Source organism: Rhinolophus ferrumequinum, chromosome 19 (assembly GCF_004115265.2).
Source record: "Rhinolophus ferrumequinum isolate MPI-CBG mRhiFer1 chromosome 19, mRhiFer1_v1.p, whole genome shotgun sequence".
NCBI lineage: Eukaryota > Metazoa > Chordata > Mammalia > Chiroptera > Rhinolophidae > Rhinolophus > Rhinolophus ferrumequinum.
In genome coordinates, this window is record NC_046302.1 from 50155592 (window position 1) to 50183082 (window position 27491).

Genomic DNA, 27491 nt, shown 5'->3' on the forward strand with positions numbered 1-27491 from the left:
TTCACACTTGATTGATACCTTGGCTGGCTTCTATAATAGTAAGGAAAACATGTTCCCTCAGAATTTTGAAGCCAGTGTACCATGGTTTTCTAGCTTCTACAGTTGCTATTAAAAAGCAGTATGCTATTAAAAAGCATTATTTTCCCTGTAGGTGACCTTTTTTCCTCTTTCTCTCTCTCTTTTTTTCAAATAACACCCAAAAAGATTTTAGGATCTTCTTTTTATGACACACTTTTTATTTTAGCCACTATGATGAACACTTGATCTGAAAAAATTTTGTACTTCAGTTCTGGAAAACTTTCTCATTATGTTTTTTTGATAATTTCCTCCCCCTTGCTTTTCTTTTTTCTTCCTCTGAATTTCTGTTAGGTGGGGGCTCCTTCTTTCTCCTCTAAATCTCTAATTTTTCTATCTCTTTGTCTTAATGTCCTACTTCTTAACAGGTTTTCTCTTGTTTATCTTAACCTTTCTGAATTTCTGCTGTCCTTCATTTTCAGAGCTCTGTTTGTTTGTTCGTTTGTTTTTTAATTTGTGTGCATTTTAATAGCATTCTGTTAATGTGGTTTTTTCCTCCATGGGTGCATTTCTTCTCTTTCTGAGCACATTGTATTTATTTACTTACTTTCTTTCTTCTTGCACTGTCTTTATTTCTTTTTTTCCTGTTTGTACAGATATCTGATTTTTATGTTACTAATTTGACTTTACTATTTGGTGATTATTTGCTCTCTGTTACTAGTTAATGGTGAGCCACTGAAAGCGAATTGGATTCCTTGGCCTGTGGTCAGGGCTTCTCCACCATACAGGTTCACTGCTACGGGTGGGCCTTGTGTTTTAGTTGGGGAACTTCCAAAGACAGTATCTGTGGATCTTTTCCCTGGGGCACGTCAGTTTTATGGAGAGGAATCCTTTGGTCTTCTGCCTGGGTAGTGCATGCCAAGATACAGAGAGCTGAGTGTGGAAGAGAGCTGGAGTCTCAAGGCTTAGTGTGTGGATGTTTATTTGATCCCCCTGTTTGCAGAACAGTGTTTTCTACTATGCCTGATGTCTTTGAGCCAGGAACTCTTTGGTTCATTTTTTTCCGGGGAATAAACTCTCCTGTCGGAATTGGGGAAAGGATGGGATCTAACACCTCTTTATATAACCTTTTGAAAGGCTTTTTGTAGAAGTATAACAAAAACATAGAAAAGGTACAAATATGAGTAAAATAATGATGGGTTTACAAAGTGAACACATCCATTTAACGAGTAGCAGTATTGAGAAGTAGACGTTTTACTGCAGCAGAGGTTTCTGTTTTGTTTCTCCTGCTATAAGCACGGGGGGAGGGGTGGATAGGCCGAGGGGACTTGGTATGTGGGGCTCAGCACCTGGCGACTGCTGTGTTGCTTTGGAAAAAAGTATGCTTTAAGCCAGTTTCCTTTTCACCATATACTACTATGAGATTTTTGTCCTCCACCCACATTATCCAAGAAAGATTTTATTGGGAAGTCTTCAAACTAATAAGCGTGTAAGTATACATGCACATGTGCACACATATTTAATGCTAGGAATTGGTATTCTGTATTTTACAAAGTCATGTTTATGCTTTAAACAGCATTAATGTAGTTCTTTTAGGTTTATACAGTTAGTATGTAGTTTTGAGAATATGCCATTTATGTTATCGCTTATTTTTATTTGTATGCTTAAGGAATGTGTGCTAATCTCAAGTGTTGTGTTTCACAGGGAACATGTTAGAAAGGTCCCAGAGGATAATTTATTTTTAAGTTTTTACCTAAGTCTCAAGGAATGAATGTTTAGATTACAGAGTTAGAGTAGATATCCAGGGGGAAACTTTTTAAGTACAGTGCAATTATAACACGTGGGAGTTGTGAGACTTTTTCTCGTAAGCACATATCCCCTTAAGTTTTCTTCCTATTGCAAATTCTCACTTTAAACAAATGAGTTACTTTCACAGGACATTTAAATTGGTATTTGCAGCAGCATTCTAAATCTGGAAAGATGGCATGCTGATGTACACACACACACACAGGTCAGCAATTTCAGAGGAAAAACATTGTTCTTGGAACTACCACTGTTTGTTTTTCCTTTATTGGAACTTTTCAAGTTAGTTTATAGAGGAGAGGCAAAATCAGTAATTTGGGTACTTTTAATGGGTTCTTTTCTGATTCTGTATGTCAGTAATAATTATAATGCATTATTTACCTCTATCTATGTTATTAGTACTTCACTTATGTTAACCAAATCTCTATTTAGATGACCCAAATGGTATTAGTACCAAGATAGTTATTTGCAATGGTGAATTGTTTTTAATAAAAGTTTCTTTGTAAAGTCAGTGAAGGTGACAACTTTTTGCCGGTTTAAATTCAAGGAATATAACTTTCTTTCCCACGTCTTAATTTTATTGTTTTTAATACTGTATCAAAGCAGTGTGAACTTATTTGTGCTAAATTATATTGGTGTTGAAACATCTTGCTGTACTGACAAATTCAGCTCTTTGAAATTTATCATTTATTAAAGGTTCATGGGTGGAATATTGCATTGAAGGACCCAGAGTTTGTGAGGCATCACAGAGCAGAGTTCTTTCATGGGCGAGTCCAGCACACTGTTTACAAAGAGCAATGGAGAAAACGAAGTCGAAAGCAGTGCTTGATAGTAATGCTTCGTATATCTGTGTTCCTGGTAGCTTTGTCCATGGGATTTAGAAAGTTTTCCACTTAAGTTGAACTTAAATGTCTTCATTGTAGCTCACTTTAACTTAGCAATCACTTCTACCTATCACTTTTAGAGATAAGCCTGTATTTTAATAAGTATTTGACAAATTGATAATAATTAAAATACACACACTTAAATTGTTTAATTGTATGCAGTTGGAAATTACACAAATTATAAAATAATTACTATCAGAAATTGGTTATGTTTCAGTTGTGTTTGATGGCTGGTGGTTATTCATCATTTTCATTCATGAATACAGCAAGTGAATCTGCTTCCCAGCTCTTGATAGTTGTATGTGAATTGGTCTAGAGAAACAAAGCTCTCATGGTAGAGGATCCCAGCAAGTCCTAGGAATCAAGCTACTCTTTTTATAGACGGATTACTAGCTTCAATTTCAGTAGTAGTTGGTATTTCAAATTACTTGATAAATCATGTGTGTCTTTAGCTCTGTAGAATTATTAATGTGCTTTTACCATATGTAATTCTGAAATAGGCAATAAATAAATAAAATAAGTAAGTAAATAAATAAATAAATGGAGATGTACCACCATCAGCTTTTTTTTAACATTCTCCTTTGAATACTGAATTTTGTTGTTGTTTTGTTGCTGTTGTCCCTTCACAGTTTCACAATATTTTATGCACTATAGTTAAACAGCCTATTTTTATAAGGATATAATACCTAGGAATAGCACTATTTCCTTCACTTTTAAATATTTGAGGTTCTATTTAATGTTTGCCTGAGTGATTCACAGTGTAGATAAGGAAAGACTCGACTTCATCCTGTCACCTTTATTACTTACCGTGTTTCCCCGAAAATCAGACCAGGTCTTTTATTAATTTTTGCTCCAAAAGATCCGTTAGGGCCTATTTTCAGGGGATGTCTTATTTTTTCATGTACAACAATCTACATTTATTCAAATACAGTCATGGCATTTTCTTCTGGAACATCGTCATAATGTACTAAATGTGTCGACAGTCTTAACTAGGACTTGTTTTCGGGGTAGGTCTTATTTTCGGGGAAACATGGTAACTGTTTTCTGTATTCATTGTGTTTACTCTGCCTGGCTTTGAATTCCTAGAGGGCAGGAGTCAATTCTTCCTCAGGGGGAGGACCTATTGCCAGGTGTTGGCAAATGAATACATGTGTGAGTGAATGGTGATGGGAATTGTCTTTTTTCAACTCTGTGTTAAGTATACCCCACTTCTTTGCAAAAGGTATTTGTAGCAACTTGGAGGAGGAAGTGAGACTGGTACTTTATCATTCATTATATTTCTCTTTGGTTGAAGGCAAGATGAGAAAACAGCCTGCATAGTGAGACGATTCAGAAAACATTACATAGAAGAAGACTTGCAACAAAGAATTTGAAGTTGGAAAAGGAGACATTAGCTTTAAAATGGATAGTATGATATTGGACTTTCTAAAAAAAAAAAAAAAAAAAAAGTATGGGTCTATTCGTCATTGTGTAAACATACCTCACATTCACCTTACAAGGAATGTGCCGCTCCTAACTCTTTAGCTGCCAAACCCAGGCTCCACCTCGTGAATCCTCCCTACCCTTCAAAGCATATTTGTAATGACTTTTGTTTCTTGAAACTTTTGGTTATTTCAATTTCATGTGACCCTTTACTCTTCTGAATTGTTAGCTTTCTTTGCACTTCATGCACTTATCAGTTATACCATTGAGAGTAAAGATGAGGTTTCCTTATCCTTTGTATCCCTCCCCCCAATATTTAGCTAGGAGATATATCTCTTTCTCTCTCTCTCTCTCTCTCTATATATATATATAGAGAGAGAGAGATAGATACCTAGAGAGAGAGAGAGAGAGAGAGCCTTACTGAATATTTGTTGGTTGTCCTACCACCAATGATAATCAAAAGAATATGATCCTAAAACTTTCAGAAGAGAGCATCCAAAAATGCTTTGAACAGTGGAACCACTTTGTGTATTTAGCACTCAAGGTGACTACTTTAAGGGGACAGTAGTCATTTAGAATGACCGTTGATCTGTTACATTATGTTTTATGGTACCTAGAGATCAATTTCAAGAAATTTAGGAGTGAATATGTAGTGATTGAGCCTTACAGGCTATGGTATGAGTATAATGTTATGTAAAATAAGGTAAAGATTACCTTTGGGTCAAGGAGAGAGTGAATTAAAGACTTAAAGGAAAGAAGTGATTTGAGCTCTGATTAGATGTGAAATTTGTTTTAGTTGAAAAGAGGAAAAGAGATGGGGGGTGTGGATTTTTCAAATGGGAAAACAGTGGGAGAAGGAATGAAGTTGACTTGGGTGTGAAAGTATGTGGGTGTAATAGAATGAAAGTTATGAAAAAATGAGCATTGAGAAACTCATAATTATGCTTGGCATTTATTAAGTACCTTTCTTCTTAGAAAACTTGATTTTCCACCTTTTTAATCCCCATGGAGTGGAAAACAAATGACCTTGTTTCCTACTCTGTTCTTTCAGGGATCAGGCATTGCAGAGCTGCAGTTACTCGTGTTAATTACTTATCTGTACCAAAAGTTCACATTTCCTGGTTTTTAGGGAGAGAGATTTTAATTTTTGTTTTTTATCAGTAATTCCTGAAAACTCAGTTTAAGTGGAAATAGTGATGATTCATTAACATAGTGGAATCAAGAGTAGCAAGCTGAAATATTTTGCACTTCATCTGCTAGACTTAAACTGCAGTACTTAGAACAATTTCAGCTTCTTTGAAGATGCTCTACCACATATAAAATATTTCAAGCGAACAAGAGCTTCCCACTGCCGAAGAACGCATACAGCCGATGTATTCAAGAAGAAGCAGTGCAAGTGCTGCTCAGGGATAGAGATAACCTTGGGAAGGAATTTCCACCGCCGGGGCTGGAGGGGCTTGCCAGATGTGAGAGGAATTTCATGTTGTATGTATGGAATGCCCTTCTTTCAGTTAACTCTTCCCAACACTGGAAGTTCCTTTCTTATACAGCTTTGCTTTCAGATGGAATTTTGATCCTCTTGGGAAGCTTTCCATTTCACACAATGCCCATTTTCCTTCCCTGAGCCTTTGATCAAAGGAAAGCCTTTACTTGGTGCTTGGGGCGCCGAGATTGTGTAGCCTTTGGTCCTCTCCTTGGCATCCACTCCTAACCTCATTTCTGGCAATAATAGCCTATTTTATTCTTCCCTCATACAGCACATTTAAAAGGAGTGTGGGGAGGTGGGGGGGAGCTTGGAAAGAAACAAAAGATTTATTTATCAGCCAGACTGTACTAAATTACAGTTTGCCCTATTGACTTCTTGGGGTCCTTTAAGCTGTTCTTTAACTTTTTCCCCCCACGTAAAGAAAAAGCGGGGCAGGATCTTCAGGAGGCTTGGCTTGATTCCAGTGAGACTGTTGTATTCTGGCCAATTCCATTCTCCTGTTTGTTTTCGTTGAGCTCTTTGCTGTATTCTCTAAGCTTTGACTTAACTGTAAGAGTTTAATGTTCCACACAGTATTTGTAGATATTTGCCATTCTGAGTGGTAACACACTTTTCACTCTATGTAGCTCTTAGGGGACAGTGATAAGCATACAGTGAAAGGACCAACAGATACTTATTTTGTGGTTGTGGATGGCAGTGTCATCGTAACGTGGAACTTGGGAACATGGTTACCATCATTCCTGATGACTTCTGAAGTAACTGGTTGCCCGTGTGAGAACACTGATGGAAACCAGCAAGGTCCCTCTTTCTCCCTTTATTCTTTGCCTGTGTCAGACAGACCTAGCCAACTCTGGAGCTCCTTCCAACAACTCACTTGTAACTTTTGAAAATTAAGGGCCCACGAGAGTTTCTGTGTTTACTAAGAATGTCTGTGATTTTGATGTCACTCCCGTGCTCTCCAGAGTAGCAGGGCCTTGAACAGGAGGAGCTCGAGTCATGCCTGTCGTCATTTCCCCACGGGTGGGTTAGGATGATGATATTAGAGCTGGCAGGATACTGACTGACCTCTCTAAAGTAGGGTACACCCGTCCCTCCCTGCTGAGGTCTTTGGGAAAGATAATTAACAAGATAACCTTTGGAAAAAGTCTGACTTACCAAACAGTTGTTTCTTTCCTACAGTTTAAAACTTTCTGACAGAATGCAGGCTGCGTTCATCCCACATAGCCGTGTGTGTGTGTGTGTGTGTGTGTGTGTGTGTGTAGTGCAGCAAGGGGAAGAGATGTTATCTGATTTATGTGATATGCAAACATCCATCCTAGGAAAGATTATTTCACTCCCTTATTCAAAATTTTTCATAGGTAAAAAGCATTGTCTTCATCTGATACTCAAGGTGCTCTGATGAGTTTCTAAGCATCCTTTAGAACCACAGGAGTTCTTTGCCTAGTAATATAGTTTACTGTTGCCTAATTACACCCTGGAGGTTTTGCCCTCCAAGTCAGTGTTTCTGACAATGTGGTCCATGACATGCTTCCATCATAATCACCTGGGGTGTTTAGGAAACAGACAGCCTGCTTTCCATCCTAGACCTGCTCAATCAGCACCTCTGGTGATGGGGCCCAGGGATCTGCATCTTTAATGGTTCATGCTCAAGCATGAGAAGCAGTCATGTCACCCTGTTCTCTCTGAATGGTCTCTCTCCCAGTCCCCGGACCTGCCTGTTGTATTCTGTTCAGATCCTTGGAATTTTCTCTCTTCTTTAAGGACTCATGGTATTATTTTTTTTTCAGTATGTTTTCATCTTCTACTTTATATTATAGTGGCTTTGCTCCCAAACTGTTTCAAGTTCCTGGAGGGTGAGAACCATGCCTAATTCACTTTTGTATGCCTCACACACCTCTGTGCATAAGAACTCAGGAAATGTTTGGTGAATGTGTGCTTCAGTCCTAGGATTAGACCGATTTTTTATACCTAGTAAACTTTTTGGTGTTGGATTTTTCCTTTTTAACTACCAAATATGGTTGGTCTATTTGTGATGTGAACATAAGCTACTCACATCTAAGCACATTTTCATGACATAATTATTTTCTCTGGCTTTAGCTTATGCTCACTTTCTCCTTTGATAATCTAATATCCTTGATAGAGAGATTATCTGGTTTTCATTTTTATATATCCTTGTATGACTCAACTGGGATTTTATCCCAGAATATTATGTGGATCTTCTTCCTTTTGGTTTGAAAAGAGGGGTGGAAATAGCAATCTATCTTCTTCCTTTTACAGAAATCTTTTTACATATTTTTGAGATTATGTCACAAAAATGACCATGTGAGGAGTGCCTCTTGAAATCTCCTCTGAAAGTTATAACAAATTGAACAGCTATAATTTAACAAAGGATAACCTAAGCAACATACATTTTTGTTGTTTATCCTAGTGTAGTGGTTAATATTAAACATGTCTTGAATAGTATTGTAATTAAATTGGCTAACTATGGCAGATACGTTGAAATGAAAAAAAAATGTAGTCATGGATAAATTGAGTACAGAATCCATTTCATAAGAGAGATAACTGTAACATGATAACATATTTCTTGTTTGTCTTTTTGATCATTATATTGCCAATTTAGAAAAGAATCAGAAAATGGCAGATTTATGCTGCTTATGACTCACTGTTTTCATGGATTAGTGCAGGGTTACTGTAGATCTAATTACTTCTATTTCCACATAATTGGTGTCTTAGGATTTGGAGTTGCTTTCTATATGATATACTTACTAGATTCATGAAGGCCTGCTCCTGCATACCCCGTCCCGTCTCCTATATTGACTGTTGTGTGTATTTAATTTAGCCTAACGTCTAGTACAAAGTAAGGAACCAATAAGTGCCCTGTTTGAATTATTTTAAAAGAGAGATTAAAATAAAATTTTCTGTCTTTAGGGAATGCTTTAATTTGCCTTTGCAGAAATATGTCCATTATAATTATTGCCAACATTGAGTGTTCTCTATTTCCTTGATTATTATTTTGGAAAAATTATGTCTGTCAGCTGTAGTTTTGGTACACTTATTCTGCTTTGTAACATCTGCAGCAGTTCTTAAGAAAACGTTACTCAAATCCTTTTGTGGCTGTAAATTTTCATTTTTATCCAAGTAAAATATGCATGTGTTTATTTTTGTTTTCTAGTCATATGAGAAGACGATATCCTTATTTTGCGTATGTGGGGAGTCGTTTATGGTGATTAGGATTAAGATGGAATGGTTTCTGTTTGTTTTTGGCTCAAGTGTTGAGAAGCTGGTCATGTGCCACATTAGCATTTGTGCAGGCTGAACCTCCCAGAAGACCCTGGCAGGTGCTAGCGGGAAGGAGGCTGGTGGACTGCTCTTGGAACAGAACAGCATACATGAGTTCATGTGGACTCATTTCAGGAGTCGTAAAGGGACAACAGGAAAAAAGAACACTGTACCAAGAAATGGAGAAGTCACCCATGAGAGTTCAGTTCCAGGGCAGTGCAGTTTGGGGGTGTGGAGAGCAGTGTGAGAGCTGAAAGGAGTTGAGTCATGCCTTCTGAAGCGTAGGTGTTCCCAGCAGTTCTGATGCAGGATCAACCATTTCTCATGCTGCCACAACCACAGACAAGTCCAGGAGGAACACAGGTGTTTTCTTTCCTCTGCATCCAAGAGAGAGAAGTCTTCTCTGCACGTTGTTTTGAGGAGTGCGTAGAAGATAAATCAAGCAAGTTACTGACCAATGTCTCTTTTATTCATTGACTAAACTAAGGCTTCTTGTGAGTAAGTGCATTCAATACACATTTGTAAAATATTCTTTGATACCGTTCCCGAGATTTGTTCTTCTAAAGATAAAAAGCTACTCTGTCAAACGAATCACTTTATTAAAGCATTTTACCAGCTCAAAACCATAAGGCGGGTTCCTAGGAAGAACAAAAACGTAGGCACTTGATTTTATAAATTGTCTTGGAAAAAAACGAAGAAGAAACAAAAAATAAATGTGACTTGAGTTTACCCAAGTTTTTCTCTTTGTCTGTTTTCTTTGAACAGCACCACCCTTTCTCTTTTCCCCTAGTGTACTATGAAACTTACTTAAAGGGAATGGATATTGAAAAGGATGATTTATTTAATAAGTGGTGTTGGCATAATTAGTTACCAGAAGAAAAATAATTAGATCTCTACTCAACATTATATGTAAAAATAAATGTCAGGTGAAATAAAGACCTAGGTTTAAAAAATAAAATACATAAATAGTAGGAGGAAATCGAGGAGAACATTTATACCACTTGGGTGGAATAAGAGGACCTTCTCAAGCAAGATGAAAAACATAGGCTCCATAAAGGAAAGTGTTGCCAAATTTGAGCAAATAAAAATTAATGTATGGGAAAAATCACCATTAGCGGAGTGGGAAAAACAAAACACTAAGCTGGGAGTGTCATGTGACACAGATGCAACAGTGTGTGGCACATAGTATTCAGGGAGGTCCCACAAGTTGGTAAGTAAAAGATGAGCAACCCACTAGAAACATGGGCAAAGTATATGAATGTGTGTTTCAGAGAAGATGAACTTCACAAAAAGCTGAGCTTCACTGATAAACATAAACTGAAACGACCTGATATCTATCACTTTTGGCCCACCAGATTAGCAGCCATGGAAAGGAGGCTAACGTAAATCTAGTGAGGGTATCGTAGAAAGAAAGCCGCCTGCATGGCTGATTGGGGGAGTGAATTTCTACAACTTCTCGGTAATTTTGCAGTACGTATTATAATTTAAATTGTATATACTCTTGGACGAATCCATTATGTTTTTAGAAATACATGTTCACAGTCCTTTATCTAAAACTCTTGAGGCCAATTGCATTTCAGATTTCAGAGGTTTATAGATTGTTGAAGATAATACAGTACATATACTGTATATTATACTTCAGCAAGGTTTATGACGTAAGCAAACACATTCCATATTTCCAAAGCACTCCATAAGCAAACACATTCATATTTGTAAAGAGAACAAATGAATATTCATATCAGTTTAGGTCAGCTTTTACCGCCACATGAATCAATGAAAAATCTTTGAATTTTCAGAGCCTGTTAGATTCAGAATTATGGATAAGGCATCGGGCCCCCCTAAATATTGCAAAATAAAATTATCGATGTAGAAATGGATATGCTGAATTTTAACAGCATAAAAAAATTCCTAATGTCAGTGGAGGGATGGAATAAATTGTGGTACATTTGCACTTCGTATTATGCAGCTGTCATAAGAGTGAGTTAGATTTTTATGTACTGACTCAGATCATTTATTTGTATTAGATGAGAAAAGAAGTTGTAAAAGAAATGTGTGTGGTGTAATCCCTCTCAAAAAATAGGTAGGGAAGTTATTGCCTATTTATGCATGTATGTGTTTTATAAGGAAGAAAAGTTTTGGAAGGTATATGAGATGTGATCAAACAATACAGTGGATGTTTAAATAAAAAGAAATTTATTATAGTAAAAGACACGTTGCCATTAATCCCCCTCGCTTTGAACACACTTATCCCATCATTCTTGCCACTTTTTGAAGCAGTTCTGGAAGTCCTCTTTCGTGAGTGTCTTTAGTTGTGCTTTCATGGCTGCCTCGATATCCTGAATCATTTTGACTTTGGGGAAGAGCCAGAATTCGCACAGTGCCAGATCCCATGAATAAGGTGGATGAGAACACACTGTAATGTTTTTATTTGACAGAAATTGCCGTACCAGAAGCGATGTGTGACATGGAGAGTTATGATGATGGAAGATGAAACCTTTTGCCCATTTCATGTTAATGCATTGTTTGTGATCCATGATTTATGGTACACTTTAAAGCACAATTTCTCTCAACCATAGCTCACACCCTACTGACTGCACCGAACAAGTTGAAACTTGTCACACACTGTTACTAAGGTTCAACGCACTGCTTCCTGTATTGAAGATCCCCGCCTTTCCATTGGATGGCACTCGGCATCAACATTCACTGTGTTTTGTGATCACAACAGAAAAACTCCACACATCGCTTCTGGTATACTGCAATTTCTGTTAAATATATAAAAACATGGTGTGTCCTCATCCATCCTATTCACTGGATCTGGCACCATGCAACTTGTGGCTCTTCCCCAAAGTCAAAATGACCATGAAAGGTAAACATTTTGAATCGATTTAGGACATCAGGGCAGCCATGACAGCGCAACCAAAGATACTCACAAAAGAGGACTTACAGCACTGCTTCAGAAAGTGGCAAGAATGATGGGATAAGTGTGTTTGAAGCGGGGGGGAGTATTTTGAGGGCGATTAATGGCAATGTGTCTTTTATGGTTAATATATATATTTTTAATTTAAACATTTACCATATTTTCTGATCACACCTCATATACCACACTCTTGACACTGGTTATCTCAGGAGGATGGAGTTTGGAAAGAAGCTGGAGAGAGAACTTTTTTTTATATTCTCCTATAGTTTGACTTGTTACAATGAGCGTGTATTATTTTGGTAATCAAATAAAATCAGTCTTTCCCTTAAAAGTTAATATAGTGACAGCCTGGCTGCCTACTCCACTAAGGTGCATCCACTCTGAACCATTATTAGGGAGCCTGCTTTTCACAGTTAATAGAAAGCAGGGGACTAAGCCCAAAGCTAGGCTTACAACAACAGCAGATCCTTCATTACTTAATATGGAAGCCTAATAATTTCCAAAGTGCATTAGCATGTCCCCACACAAGGAAAAAACATGGACTGTTATTATGAAACGGAAACCCAGTCATCCAGGGAATCTTTTTTTAATTGACCCACTTGTGGTGAATGATAACTCCAGAAAATAATTCTGATTTTACTCTGACTCACTGAGTAAAATAAGTGTGGTTTCCTCTTCATGAATGTAATGTGTGTCACTCATTTTAAGCACATTTGGAATATGTTTTAAAATAGGACTACTTCCACCATACTGTTATTTTACTTTACAGTTAAATTTTACTGGTATATCCTTAGTTCATGGAAGGAAAATGACTGAAGATTTTGATGGCTCTAAAAGTTAATTAGTATTATGTCTCCAAATAGTCATCATGCTATTTATTTGGTTTGGGGTCATATATATGTATGTATGTATGTATGTGTGTGTGTGTGTGTATTCATATCCCCATTCATTCCCTTTAGCTCAGATGTAAAAAGAATTTTCTACATGAATTTTGGAGAGTCGGTAGATTCGGTGGAGAAACGCTAAGAAAGGAGAAAAGATGAAGCACTTCTATGCTTCTGACAAAACGAGCCCAGGATGGGGAAGCATGTGGACATTGGCAGCCTTTTTTTCTCTTAAGTTTGATATCGTAGAATCTCTGCTTTTTCTTTTCTGCCCTTGGAAAACATGGCTCCTCCTCATTTTCTAAGGAGCACTTGCTCCCAAGTAGTTTTTTGGAAGCCAGAATGAAGTAAGCTCATAGAGTTATGGTTTTTTAAAAAACCTATGTATCTACCTAATAAAAGAAGGGAAATTGGACGCATGAATATGATACATTTTAACCTTTCAATTTAGTGTAAGAAGTTAAGCACTCTTCCCTTTTGTAGAGTTAAATGATTTGCTTGAGGAAGTGGTTTGGAATAGTATACCAGAAAATGTAGTGACTGAAGGAAAAAATCCATTTAACGCTAAGTGTAGACTATAAAATACATTAGCATGGTATACTGCTGTCTAAAGGGAAGCTAGACAAGAGCAGGGATAAAACTGATTGCTGTATTTCCTCCGTAGCAGTTACAAGGTGTGTGCTGTTCCTCCTTCGCTGTTAATTAGTATGGCTGTGAAGTTAGAGAAAGAAAGGGAAAGGTTAAGAACGTTAATAGATAAAACCCCTGGATAGTTTAGCACATTTGTTACTATACTTTTGTTTTATAATGTATATACAGTAGGAGATGCAAATGAAAGAAATGTCATGAAGTTAACAAAGCAGTGATATTATCAGCTCCATTTTACCATCTTTCCCTGTATCCTGCTGTTGACCTTCCATCGTCTCAAGGCCCCAACGTTTGTAAATAATCACAAATTTTGTTGTATGGTCCTTACAGGATACCTCGTTTGAAAGTGACTTCAGTGTGTCTTTGTGAACATACACTGTCAGAGTTTTTTATCTTTGTAGATTATTGTGTTTAGTTGATTGTAGTTTTTTATGATACTTGGTATTAAAAAACAGAAGTGTGCCTTGGAACTTTGGGTTCAGACAGACCTAAGTTCTCAAGGTCCACAATGCTCATTACCACTTGCTAATGTAGTACTGTAATATTGTACCCTGTAACTTCATTTTAGGAATTAACTAAGATTACTCATTATTAGACTCTGGATAAAAATTAACTTGATTTCTTTTCCCTGCTCTGAGCTCTATTACAGAACAAATGGACATGAGTTGTATCTCTTTCCTTAAAGCGTATTGCTTCCTCTGGAAAGTGGAGTCATTCTGTTCAGTTACTGGGTATTTTGGGAGCACTGGGCTGTGCCTTAATTGGTTTGAATGTACATGTACATAGTGTTCAAAATAGTCGTTGTCCTCGATTGCCAATAATGCTACTCTCTGTAGGGGAAAATGAGGATGAAAAGGGAGTGCTTTCCAGACACTACTCGGAGGCCGTTGTCTGACCTGTGACAGACTTATCAGTAATTGATACCACTTATATTAAACTCTTCAATAAAATGTAATACAAGAAGAGCAGAAGAGATGAGAAGGAGTCCTGATGTTGAAAAGCAGTAGATTCAAGTTGTATGCGACAGACACACAATTTCTTGGAGCCTGTTTTTTCCTGTTGTTTTTGTTTTGTTTAAATCTATGAGCTTGGGATATGAAAAAAAATGATTTCAAAGGTCCCTTCTCCTCTCACTTTTGATAACCTTGAGAAGTAAGGAAAATATATCCACTTCAAGTAACTTGCTTCAGCCTTGGCACTGTGTGTGCATAAACACATATAACAGATGTTTTCCAAAACCACAGAGTTTCTTGTACTTTTAGTTTCTAAAACATCAAAAAGAATCATCCCTTATTATTGCTAAACTGACCACTATAGTTATTATAATTATCATTAAAATAATTTTTATTAATCTTAAATTTTGTGATGCTCTGATTCTCCTCTGCTTACCTACATGGAACAGCTATGAAGAAATAAATATCTGTAGCCTGAATGAATATAATGTAACTTCACTTTAAGGATTTAATTGTAAGGTTTAAGAACTGTAACATCAGGATGATGTGATACAGATTTGCACACCTGAAATCTATGTAATTTTACTAACAATTGTCACCCCAATAAATTTAAAAAATAATAATAAAAAAAAGAACTGTATCATCAATTTAAAATAAAGTTGTATAAAATATTTCCCCAGATAAGTATTTTTCCAAAACCAGTTTTGGGTCTGTGCACATCTGATAACTTATCTGGCTCATCTGTTAGCATGACAAAGCTAAAAGTCTTTTATTTTTAGGGGACAGAACGATTTTCTAGTTTTTTTCCTCCCTCAGAGTGTGTTGTCACCTTGCTCTCGGCATTCTTTTTGGAGGAAGGAGTAAAGGGAGGAAAGGTCATCCTCTCCCCATTTTGATCTCTTATCTCTCTTTTAACTTAAAATTGCCTCCAGGTATCTGTTTCGCACATTTTAAGACCTGAGGGAAGTAGATTCTAGGTGGACATTACTTCTTATCTTTCTCTGAAAGGGTTTTTGAATTGGCAGATACCTGTAATCTGACTGCTTTCCATATCTATTAAGAAAAAAATGGGACTCTTAGAAGGCTAAGGGTTAGAGTTTCCAAAACAGATGAGTTTTAATGTGTTCTGATCAAGAACTTGAGTTCTCAGAAACAATCCAGGCTTTGTTTGCTAAATAAGTCTGCTGAATGCTGTTCTTTTCTGGGAAGAGTTTGTGGGGTGGGCTGCACAGGGAGGAGTATGAGGGAGGTGGGGAATGTAGAGAAGGAGTGAGAGAAATTTAAGATACTTATAAATCAGAATCAGTCCTTAAAAAGTACAGGTCTAGCGCAAGAGTATAAATGGAGGCTCCATACTATATATCTAAATATTTAAGTTATAAGTAAGCTAACAAACTGTTAAATACAATCTCTCCTCCTACGTTGACAAATACACTTTTATAATGACCTGTGTGGGGGAGGAAGAAACTTTCCTCTGTCCTCAGGGTTCTTTCAGCTGGTCTGATAATCAAATGGACGTGAGACAAGAGAAAACCAAATTTAATTATGAGACATATTAACAAGAGAAAACCAAATTTAATTACATACATATGTACAGGATCTCCCCAAACAGGAGAGAGAGACCCACCCCTAAGCCCGAGAGGTTCGGAGATAGAAAGGGAAAATCAGTATATAAGACAGTCTGAGCTAGGGATGAGGTAAGGCGCCTTAGGGGCTTAGAAAGGTCACCGCAGGGCGATAAGAAGAGCAGGTGTTTAGTAAATACTTACCCCTGCCCTACAGATAGGTCAAAAGAGGTTATCTCCCGTTTTCTCTTACTGTGGGCAAGGCCTCTAATTCAAGTTCCTCTAGATATCTAGGTAGTTAAGGGAGGGGTAGAACAATCTGCATACCAGAGAGGCACATCTTGGGGTGACTTGTTCTGAACCCCCACGCCTGTAAGCATATTTTAAAATTTAAAATCCTCAGATCCTTTGGGATTCTGCGCTGAATATGGCAACATGGGGCGAGTTGGCCCAGTGGCCCAAATCTCTTCTCGTCCCATCTCTAGCTCCATCCTTCACATTGCAGGGGTATGGATACACAGCCCATACTTCCAAGCTCTGTCTGAATCAGGGCCCGGTTGGCACCCCCAAAGTAGAGGCCGTGCTTTGTCCCCGGCTTCACCTTTCCTTGACCTTCTCATAGCTTAACAATAGATCATCCCCCTGCAGCTTGAGCTAGGAATGTCCCATGTCCCACCCAGTTCCCTGTTTTAGAAAATTATCCTGAAACTTATGATTAATACTCTTAGGCTTATTGATCACAATCTCAGTGGTTTACCAGGCTACTCCCATCATTGTTCCTGGATTGTTGACTCCACCAGAGAGCCATGTAGCCAGAGGGAAGGCTCCATGCAGACCCCTGGAACCTTCACGTAGCTTCTGGAAGAACACCCAGATTTCCCCTTAAGTGCCCCCAGCCGGTCTGAGAATGTGAAGGCAGTCTTTGGAGGTGTTAACCTGCTGCCTTCTCAGACCCCCGGTGCTCAGATAATCAACGCTTATTCTATGACCCAGCTCCCGTGTGGGTCTGTTGGCTGAGCGGCGCAGGCAGCATGAGCCCCGGGCTCGGCTGGCCTCCGGTTTCATGTCCACCCCTAGAGCATGCTATGGCAGGACAGGCCCCGGGAAGAGGCCTGCACAAGCCCTGAGAACAGATTGGGTGTCATTTGGTTAGGGAATTCCAGGTTCTGCTACAGTTAGTATGAGTGCGCTTCTCCAATGGAAATATAACGGGAGCCACATAAGTAGTTTTAAATTCTCTGGTAGCCACATAAGAAAAGGCTAGAAAACAACAGCGGAAATTGATTTTAATAGTATATCGTATTTAATTCAATATATCAAAATTATCAGTTCCAAAAAAATTATTAGAGTTTGCATACTTTTTATACTAAGTCTTCGAAATCCAGTGTGTATTTTATACTTAGAGAACATCTCAGTTTAGACAAGCCCCATGTCAGGTGCCCAGCAGCCCCCTGGTGCTGGTGGTGTCCGACTGGACAGGGCAGATTTAGGGCAGGGGAGCTCAGACTCCTTGTTCTGGAGGGGCCGAGTAGCCCCTGGGACTGAGGGCAGCGTTCCTCTCCATAAGGTCTGGTAGTGCTTTTGTCCTGGAACTGATCCAAAGAACAATTGCACTTCTTTATATTTGGAGCTAGTTACCATTTTAAAAACTAAAGATTTTGTATTTCTGTATGCATAAATCTAATGCAGGGTACTAGTTAAGAGTTTGTTTGCTTTTTTTTTCTCTTCCATTTAAGTGTGTCAGCTGTCTTTTAGTCATTCAACTCACTACCTACCGCTGTCCTTTGTTCTCAGGAGTGGAGTGGTCCTAGTCAATTTGTTTGAATAGATGCATGTCCCCCCCATTGTTGATACATACTTTTCCAAAAGCCAACGCTCCCATTTTCCACTTAAATAATTACTAGAATTGTGATTCTTCCATTCTCTACTTTCTGAAAAGTCTTTGTACGTACTTGTAGATGTAAGAAACATCCAAACCTGTAGAGAAGTTTTATGAGTTTATTTGAGCCAAACTGATAACAATGCCAGGAAGCAAAGACCTGAAGTCCGCTGGAGATTGGGTTTGCAGCTTGTTTTTATGCATTTGGAATTAAGGAGAGCGTGTAAGGAGGGTGACATGAAGGTGGGAGAAAGCAAGGGGGCAAACGGGTTGCAGGATAGTTAAGATTATGTGCTCTTTTGAGAGTAGTTATGCTTCCAAGGAGCCTGAAAAAGGGGCATTTCAAAGGTGTGTTAACCTAGATGTATAGCGAAATAATGGACAGGGCTGGCTTACGGCAAAGATAAGCCTTCACTAAAAAAGTTGTATGCCTGGGGTATAACCACCCATTGTGACCTACCTGCCCAGTTAAGAATTTATGATCAGATCTGTGAGGTGAGATTATAAAATAACGTTCGGCTATTTTATTATTATTTTATTATAATAGATTAATTTTTTCGTCCACATACAACACTGTGTTGAATAATGTCTAGTAGGTCTTTCCTTCCTTAAGGAACTTTTTAAAAAAAAGTTGTTTAATTGCCTGCGTATTTTAAAACTACGGCCAGTTCTACCAAATGAGGAAACATATCTAGAAAGAAGCATCCTTTTTTTGTTTGGACTAGGACAGCAGTTTCATCTATTTCAGGAGAGAGTTGCCACATTTAGAGGGGAATAAAAAAACACCCAGTTAAACTTGAATTTCAGAAAACCAACAAATACTTTTTTTTTAGTATAAGTATGTCCCATGCAATATTTGAAACATACTTATACTAAAAAAGTTATTTGTTGTTTATCTGAAATTCAAATTTTACTGGATGTCCTGTATTTTATCTAGCAACCCTATTTCAAGACTCTTTTATTGTCTCAAAAATTGAGGACTGGACCTTAAGCAGCTTTTATTTAAGTAGAAAATCTATTGCTATTTACTGTATTATAAATTTAACTTCAGAAATAATTTATTATGTTAATTCATTTAGAAAAATAAACCCATTCTTGTTAACATATATATTTTTATTAAAAATTACTTCTAAAAAAATAGGAAGAAAAGTACCATTGTTTTACATTTTTACAAATATTTTAATGTCTAGCTTATTAGAAGATAAGTGGATTTTCATGGCTGTTTCTGCATCCAATCAGATTTGCTATCATAAAGACATGTGCTGGCTAGAAATCTCCACTGGACACTTGGTAGAAAATGAGAGTGGCAAAAGGCAAATGACATCTTAGACAACTTAGTATGGAAATAATTTTGGCCTTGGGAATCTCCTGGAAAAACGTCAAGGACCTCTTCTGGGCTTCCCCAACAATACTTTGAGAACCCCTCCACTGAAAATAATAAACCCTGTAATTCTAGCTCATGCTATGTAGATCATAGAGAATCAGAATAGACAATAAGCATTGTTTGTTTTAAGAAGGCCTAAGGAATCAAATTGTAAAATATAAAACAAATTAAAAAATGATCACTCAGGGTTAGCAGTAATTTTAAGTTTTTTTGTTTTGTTTTTTAAATTTAGCATATGATTAGGTCTATATTCCACCATCCAATAAAACAGCCAGATAAAAAATCAAGGTTTCAACCTGTCAAATAGGCACTTTATCAGCTTTCTGTATAGAATAAATTTTATGTAGCTATTTAGAACAAAGCTTAACACCTTTTATTATATAATTCAACAAATAGTTTATATGACAGTCTCTTTAAAATGCTGATTGGATGGATTGAATTGAATTTATTTTTAAGATATGTGTATCTGTTCCAGGCATAGTGCATACTGCCTGGTATTTAGGCTCGGGTAGTTTTTAAAATTAGTATAATGCAATAACTCACCTGATTCTCATGTCAAATAGAAAAAGTATAGAAGGAGGCAATAGGCCAAATATAGGAGTGCACAGTGAAGTAAAACTTAAAGATGACTTCTTCAATTGCTTGGACAATCGAGAAAATGAAAGAGCCATTAACAGAAATAGAACAGGAGAAAGTGCTGGGATGAAGACGGTAAGTTCAATTTTGGACAGGAAATGTTGTAGCGTAGCTCAGGAGAGAAGAGATAGCGGGTGATGGGGCAGAGGGTTGTTCACAGAGCAATAAAACTACTTCCAAGGAAGACAATATAGGGAGAGAAGAAACTGACAGAGAACAAGTCTCTGAGGAATACTTGCCTCTGGCATAGGGAAGAGGAGATGTAGGAAAAAGGAGGCAACAGGAGAAAAGGTTTGGAGAGAGCTAGGAAGAGGCTCGGTGAGGGAAACAATCAAGTGAAGTGAGAAGACTTTTTCAAGGGTGTATGGTTACCAGTATCGAGTGTTGCATTGAGATTGAGGAATGATGATTGGATCTTCAGTTTGGAACTACAAAACTTGGTTGCCTTCCAGAAAGTGTAGTTTGTTCATTATTTCAGGTTTGGAGTTGAGAGCAGTGAAACAAAAAAGTTCTTGACTTGTCTGGGACAACCCAGAAATTCAGAAGAGCTAGAGCTGCGTGTTCTTTTCCTCGCTCTCCGTTATCGTTTACACGTGTGTGAATTCAGCTGGCTGAGGTAAAGCTGAAAAACTTACTCCAGCAGATGTCACCTCCTCAAATAGTCAACCTTATTTTAGAGTGACGTGTTTGTTTTTTAAATACAATGTTTGTATTTTAGGGAAAACATTGGCCTTTGGGTCTGAAGATGTGCATTCCAGCTCTGCCTTGCTTAGCCTTCGAGGGCTCCATTTCCTTCTCAGCTGAATTAGCGTTGGGCTGGATTATCTGTAAAGCTGTGCTGAAATTATATGAAGTTATGCATCTATGACATTTGTCTTTTCTTTGTTTTGTTCTGTTGTAATAGGTTCACCAAGTTGAAGAGTCTTAACCTTTCCAATAATCATTTAGGGGACTTCCCATTAGCAGTCTGCAACATCCCGACGCTGACGGAGCTGAATGTGTCGTGTAACGCCCTTCAGGCAGTCCCGGCAGCCGCCGGCGTTATGCACAAGTGAGTACTTTGACCTCACTGCAGAGTGTCCCCTCAGAAACCCCCGGGGAGCTGATCAGGCACATGCGATTAGTTAACTTGTTATGTTGGTCATGTAATTCTTGGCCCCAAATCAAGACTCTAGTGTAGAGTTCATTTGTTCGCTTTTATACTCAGAATCTTGAAAAAAAAAGTTTAAATATCCTTGCTTAGAACTGAATGTGACTACGGATAAGTGTGTCTAAACATGGGAGGAGGGGTTACTTTCTCATTCTCTGAGTTAAGTTGAATTCTAAGACTTAGAGGTTAATTTTTTAAAATAACAATGAGAGATGGGTATGTGGGTATTTGATTTCTTCTATGGCATGCGCACTGCAGTTAGCTCCTGTTCCCATTTCTGCCTATCCAAGTTGGGAAAATTGGTCGTAACTTTCATTTTCAAAAAAAGACTGAGGTGTTTATTGCTGATCTTTTCTCGCTGATCTTTTCTCTCTGCTGTATTATTGCCTCAGGCCCTGCCTGTCCTTCATGCATTTTTGTAAACGATAGTACATTTTGTTTTTCTAGTAATATCTGTACTTATGGAACTAGTATGTTGATAATAAAGATGTGAAATTGACATGCCCTCTTTATGATTCTTATGTTTTCTTTAATAGCTTACAGACATTTTTGTTGGATGGAAACTTTCTCCAGACCCTTCCTGCTGAGTTGGAGAACATGCATCAGCTTAGTTATCTCGGTCTTTCTTTCAATGAATTCACTGACATTCCAGAGGTATTGGAGAAATTGACTGCTGTGGATAAACTTTGTATGTCTGGAAACTGTATGGAGACCCTTAGACTACAGGCTTTACGAAAAATGCCTCACATTAAACATGTGGATCTAAGGTAACCATTTTTAAGAAATATATCCCATTTGAGTGGTTGGCTTATATTTGGGGGTTAGTTTATAGCCATTTTGGTGACATTCTCCTGCCAAGGCAAGCAGGCTGGGTAGTTGCAACTCAGGCTGATTTTTATATTTTTGCCCAGAGGGAAGAATAATGATTAATAGTAAGGTTTGCTCATACTTGATACTTGCTTTACCATTTTTCTCATTGATGAATGACCATGTCTTGAAGGTCTCATTTGGTTTTGTAAGTTTGAACCCAGTTTTAATTTGCATGAATAGACAGGGGCCATTGAGTCAGAGAGAGCTATTTATGGTGAATGAAAACTATCATTGAGAGCAAACTATGTGTTTTTCTCTCTTAGCCTTTTCTGTGGCTTGTGGCATTTGACATCATTGAACACCTCTCCTCTATCAACTTTTTTTTTTATTTCCTCGGCTTCCCAAACTTAATGTACTCATTTAATTACATTTAATAATTTATGTAACTTATTTATTTTAATTTTCTATCTCTCCATCCAAGTGATTCTGCCTTTAGTTTATTGTTCTTCACAAAATTATAAAACTCATTATCTCTTCTTAGGCCCAAGTTTGTCTAGAACCTCCACTCTCACCCCTTGCAAGAGCAGGGGACCTGCAGTTTGAATCCCGAGCACACTAAACTCCAGCTGGAAACCACTAACACAATCCTTGCTGCAAAGATGCTCAGTAATCATCCTTAGTAAGTCAGGTTCACTTTTAGTTTCTAATGCAGAGTGAACCAGTACACACGGAAGAAGCTATTCTAAATTTTGATCGATGACCACGTACTAGCCATGTTAAATCTTGGGTGAGATAGTTAATGTCTCTGTGCAAACTGTGTTCTCATCTCTAAATTACAGTTAATAGTAAACCTAATTCACTGAGTTTTAGAAGGAATTATCAACCTCACACTCCCAGCATGTGTGCTTGTATTGTTACTATTACCTGATTGAGGTGCTTTTCTACTCATGGAACCTGCTCAGCTGTCATTCTTGGCGTCTTTACACCTCTGTGTTTGTCAAAGGTGGTTGTTTTCCTTGCTTTACTACCCATTTTCTTCTCTGTTGATAACCCAGACCCTCACTCATACCTGTCAAGTTTCGTCAGTACAAAGTAACACCATCTTTTGCTCCCCTCTCTTCTCCATTCATGTGGTCTGGTCTTGGAAACCCATTCATTCCTGTCCCACCAAGAGTTGCATGACTTAACCTTTCCTCAGACTAAAGGAATCAAGCCTGTCACATGTGGGAAGTGATAGCAATTTTTCAGACCTAGAATTCTTAATTCAAGGAGTACAAATGGTTACAATTTATCTGACTTTGAGAACTTTCTGGAATGTGACAGGTGAGGGAACTGAACATTTTGTATTGTTAACTTTCTTTCTAAATTGTTAACATTATTTGCCTCTAAGTCACTTCGATTTAGAAAACCTAAATATTTGAGAATTTAAGCCCTTTTTTATTCAGCCTATTGACCTCAGGTAACAAGCATGAGAGGATTTCTGAGTTACCTGGTACATATAAGAAAACATCATTTTTCTTGATCTCAATTAACTTACAAATAAGATCAATCTAATATGTCTAAAAGTAGCTATTCTTATGAAAAGCCTTAAAAATTCTTCAGATTTCTACGTCTTTTTAGATGAGATCAGTTACAGGATATTTAAATACCAAAATAGACTTTCAACACTCTGTAAATGTTGAATGATCCTGAGTAGGTAACTGCTTCCATCTAGGCCACTGAGCTGGGGAGGGAAAATCTGGGCAGATTCACTTCTAATTTTGCCTTAACATTTTAAATTGAAGCTAGTGGAATGATTTAAGAGGAGTTTCACTTAGTTTCTGTAAGCAAAGGGCTAATTTTATTGATTCAGTTTTTTATTCCTTCAGATGGAAATGTTACATCCGATGAAAAGTAGTCACTTTTCTTTGAATCTTGTTCTTTTTCTTCTATTGGTGTTCTTTGAGTCCGATATTATTTCTTCTGTGGCATCATTAATAATTCCTCCTTACTCACTTTTCTTTCTGTTTCTGCCGTGGTGGCTGCCTGTGCTCTCAGGGCTTCGTCATTCACCTTTCATGTCCGTGTTAATTATTCCCCAGTCTTTCTCTAACCCTTATTTCTGTTCTTGGAAGCAATTCTGCTTTAGCTGCCAGCTGAATAATTTCACTTTGCTTTCCCCTGTTGATACATTTAACCAGATACACGTGACACAGAGTTCAATTTATTTTCTTTATTCAACCAGTTCTTCCCCCTGGATTCCTATTTTTGCTGATAGTGACACCACTTCATTGGTTATCCAGACACAAAACTTTGACTCTATTTCTAGTTTACCACCAGATTCTGTCAGTTCTTCTTTCACTCTAGTTTCTCTCTTTGTCCCTTCCTTTCCTTCTCACTGCTACTATTGTGTCCTGGCTGAGCCATTTTCTGCCATTGTGCAGCCTCTCAAGCAAGCACCGTCTTGCTCAGAGTCTTCAGTTCTCTAGTTCAAGGTATTTAAGCACTCCGGGCTGGTTTCCGCTAGCCTGCGTGTCCCTTGAGGAGGAGGCTCTAGCTCAGAGCTGCTCAAAGTGTGGTCCTCTGACCTGTGCTGGCAAGCCGACTAGTTCATACTTTTCCATGCTGAAGTATGTATAGAAATTGAGACTTATACCATTTTGGAAACATAGTGATTCGACATTGCCACAATATCCCAAGTCGGCTCATATAGTAGACACATCTCACTGTACAGGGAATAGACTTGTTTGGTGTTGGTGAACTCACTGGTGGTGGGAGTTGTGTGCTAGTCGTGTGCTCTATGACTGCACATCAGTCTGTGATGGATTAGAAGTTGAGAGAATAGGTCTACACCACGGGTAACTTGAGAAGCACTGTTCTTATTGATCCTTGAGCCCCCAGTGTTAGCTCTTAGTAGGTACAGTACTCAGTAGATATCTAGCCATAGCCCCACTCCTCTCCCGTACACTGCATTGTGAGGGACCCCTGCTGTCATGCATGAAGTGCCCCCTGTGTTCTCTCCATCCGGAGGCCATCCTGCTGCTTCCTCTTGGATGGCTTTATCCCCCCATTTACATCTGTTCAGTTCTGCCTACCCTTGGGATTTCTATGAGATGTTTCCTCTTCCATCACATCCTTTCTGACCATTCTTTTTATTTTATACATCATTTATGACACTTACCTCATATGTGTAGTCCTACTTGATATATTAAAGCATATGTGATTTCCTCACCAAATTGCAAGGTATGTTGACAAATACCTTTTATTCATGTCTTAGCGACACAAAGCCATAGGTCATCATCATCACCATGACCATAGCCTTTCACTGCTTGCAAAGTAATGCTCAGTAAATGTTTATGAAATAGATAAAACGTCTGTGTTAACTGAGGGGATTATTGGGAGGAAATTTTAACCATATTTTACCTCTTTAAAAGTTCATCCTAAATAGTTGTACTATTGTGTGAGAATCAAAAACTTTTGATACTTGCATCCTGATCAAATTGGCAACTTAAACTGAACAGTGGGAATGTTAACTTCCTTTTCATTATAGCTTTTCTTCTGTCTCCTCAATAAACCAACCCTTTAATTATTTTAGTGTTGATACAATGAAATTGTGGGGGGGAACTATTTCAAAGGAAGATGATAATGCCGCATTATGAAGGTAATATAAAGTCTAGATTAGGGAGAACATAGGTCATTTTTTAAATTTCTGAAGTCTGTTATATCCAAAATGAGATTTGTTTTTCATTTTTATTCTGCATACGTATTCTAGAATCTAGTGGGCATTTGGAAATAGGCAAATTGCTAGGTTGAGGCCAGTTTTTTTTAAATCTTAGAACCTGGAATGAGAAAGAGAGGAGCCAAAAAAAATCCTTTTGGGGATCTTTGAAGAGGCCATCTGCTGTGCTTGCAGGTTGACGAATCCTAGCTCTTTGCTGTCACTCATTCTTGTGTTTCAATGGCTTTTATGATATTGCTATTAATTCAGTTAGCATCATTTTTTCAGTTTTCAAAGAGCAACTTACTTATCTTCTTGGCAGCTCATCCACAGCAACTTCGGTCCCTTAGCTGACTAGTTCTCATGGCTGAGGTTCTGCCAGTTTTCCCCTGTGCCCTGCTCTGTCCTAGACTTGCTGCTTCCCATGTTTTTCCTTCATTTTATAATTTCCCAGTGATTCTAGATGCCAAATTCCAGTATTTTCTGCACTCTGCTCTCTTCAAACAATATTTTAAAGATGGAGATAGTTTGGTAATCAGTGTCTGGTCCTGAGCCAGCTGAAAATCCAGATACTTACATTCCTATCTCTGGTGTCTATATGGCTCCCATTCATTTTTTTTTTTTCAAGTTCACCCTTTAATTCTACGTGTATCATATGGCTGCTCACCTACCTGCTCACTTATCCTCACTCCTGCCTTAAATATTCAGTGCAGTCGAAATGCACTTAGTGGGCCGTTCTGGGTTTTGTTTCTTGTGTTCTTTCAACCAAATTCTTTGGAAATAAGTGTGGATTTTTCCCCCTCTTGAAATGAATTAAGGTAAAATCAACATGCATGCTTCTCCTCCGGCCTTAGGAATCTAAATTGTGTTTCAGAATCCATTACCAAGGTTAAGACCTCATGCAATTGTAGCTGAAAATAGCCAGAGAATCTGGCCAGTTAAGGAAGGGCCAGATGCTGAGATTAAAGAAATCATGAAGGGCCATAATATAGTGAGACTTGAGTCCCTTCTCCGTCCCTCACCATATTAGGGTGTAGCCATTTATTTATAGCGTTGCAGTTAATTATAGTCTGTATGTGTGTCCTTTTCCTCTCAAGACTGAATGTAATTAAGAGGCTAATAGCAGATGAAGTGGACTTTCTCCAGCATGTCACTCAGCTTGATCTGCGCGACAATAAGCTTGGTGATCTAGATGCTATGGTTTTCAACAACATTGAAGTTTTACACTGTGAAAGGAATCAACTGGTGACACTAAACATCTGTGGCTATTTCCTAAAAGCACTCTATGCCTCTTCTAATGGTATGTAACATACACCACATCAAAGTTTCTAAATTGGTTCCAATAATTTACTCAGTGCCACCATTTTGGCCTTGTTTTGATTTTTCTTTCCACGTTTAGTAAAATAAGCATCAGATTTTGCTAAGATAAAAGTCATAAAACAAGAATGTTGGTTTGGTACTTAAAGGATTCAAAAAGGGAGATTGTATGGTTCCCAGCTTGTTTTTCGCATATTGTGATATTTAGATAAGTTAGTCCCACTTTTGATTTGGCTCCTCTGCTTGAAAGGGAGCAGGGGGAGGATGAACTATTTCTTGGGCCACCTTGTTAATAGCATAGTAAATCTGGAACCTTGATTTAATACTGGAGAGTGAAAGTGAAAGGAATCAGGGTCTCAGATTTCATGCTCCACTAACGAAGGAACGCTCCTTAAGAGAAACCTAAATTGTACGCGTATACCCACAGGGATGCCACAAAGCAAGTATCTTACTCATTTAATAAGATCTCTTCCGTATAATTTGGAAATCATGGCAGTTCTGATAAAGAAAAGGTCATATGGGCGTATATGTTTGCTGATGTGAAGATTTCAGTTCCTACATCATGAATGAGAACAAATATTTACTACTACTAGTTGAACAAATGTTTATCAAGCACTTGTTTTATGCGTAGTGTAGTGTATGAATTGTAAGCAATTCTTTTAAATGAGTTTACTGTCATTTGACTGGAGAAACAAGCCAAGCCTCAAACAGCTACAGGTCACTGAAGGGTTATAGGGTATAGGTAGTCAGGAGACACAAAGT

The 27491-nt window shown here is 38.0% G+C and overlaps 1 protein-coding gene across 1 annotated transcript in view; it reads left to right on the forward strand.

The window, feature by feature from the left end:
• Window positions 1-27491, forward strand: part of PHLPP1 (PH domain and leucine rich repeat protein phosphatase 1) — a 176842-nt gene that overhangs the window by 107054 nt on the left and 42297 nt on the right. The window contains exons 5-7 of the mRNA XM_033087523.1: window positions 20660-20806; window positions 21442-21672; window positions 26510-26712. Coding sequence (XP_032943414.1) covers window positions 20660-20806; window positions 21442-21672; window positions 26510-26712 — 581 coding nt within the window. The remainder of the gene's footprint in view (window positions 1-20659; window positions 20807-21441; window positions 21673-26509; window positions 26713-27491) is intronic.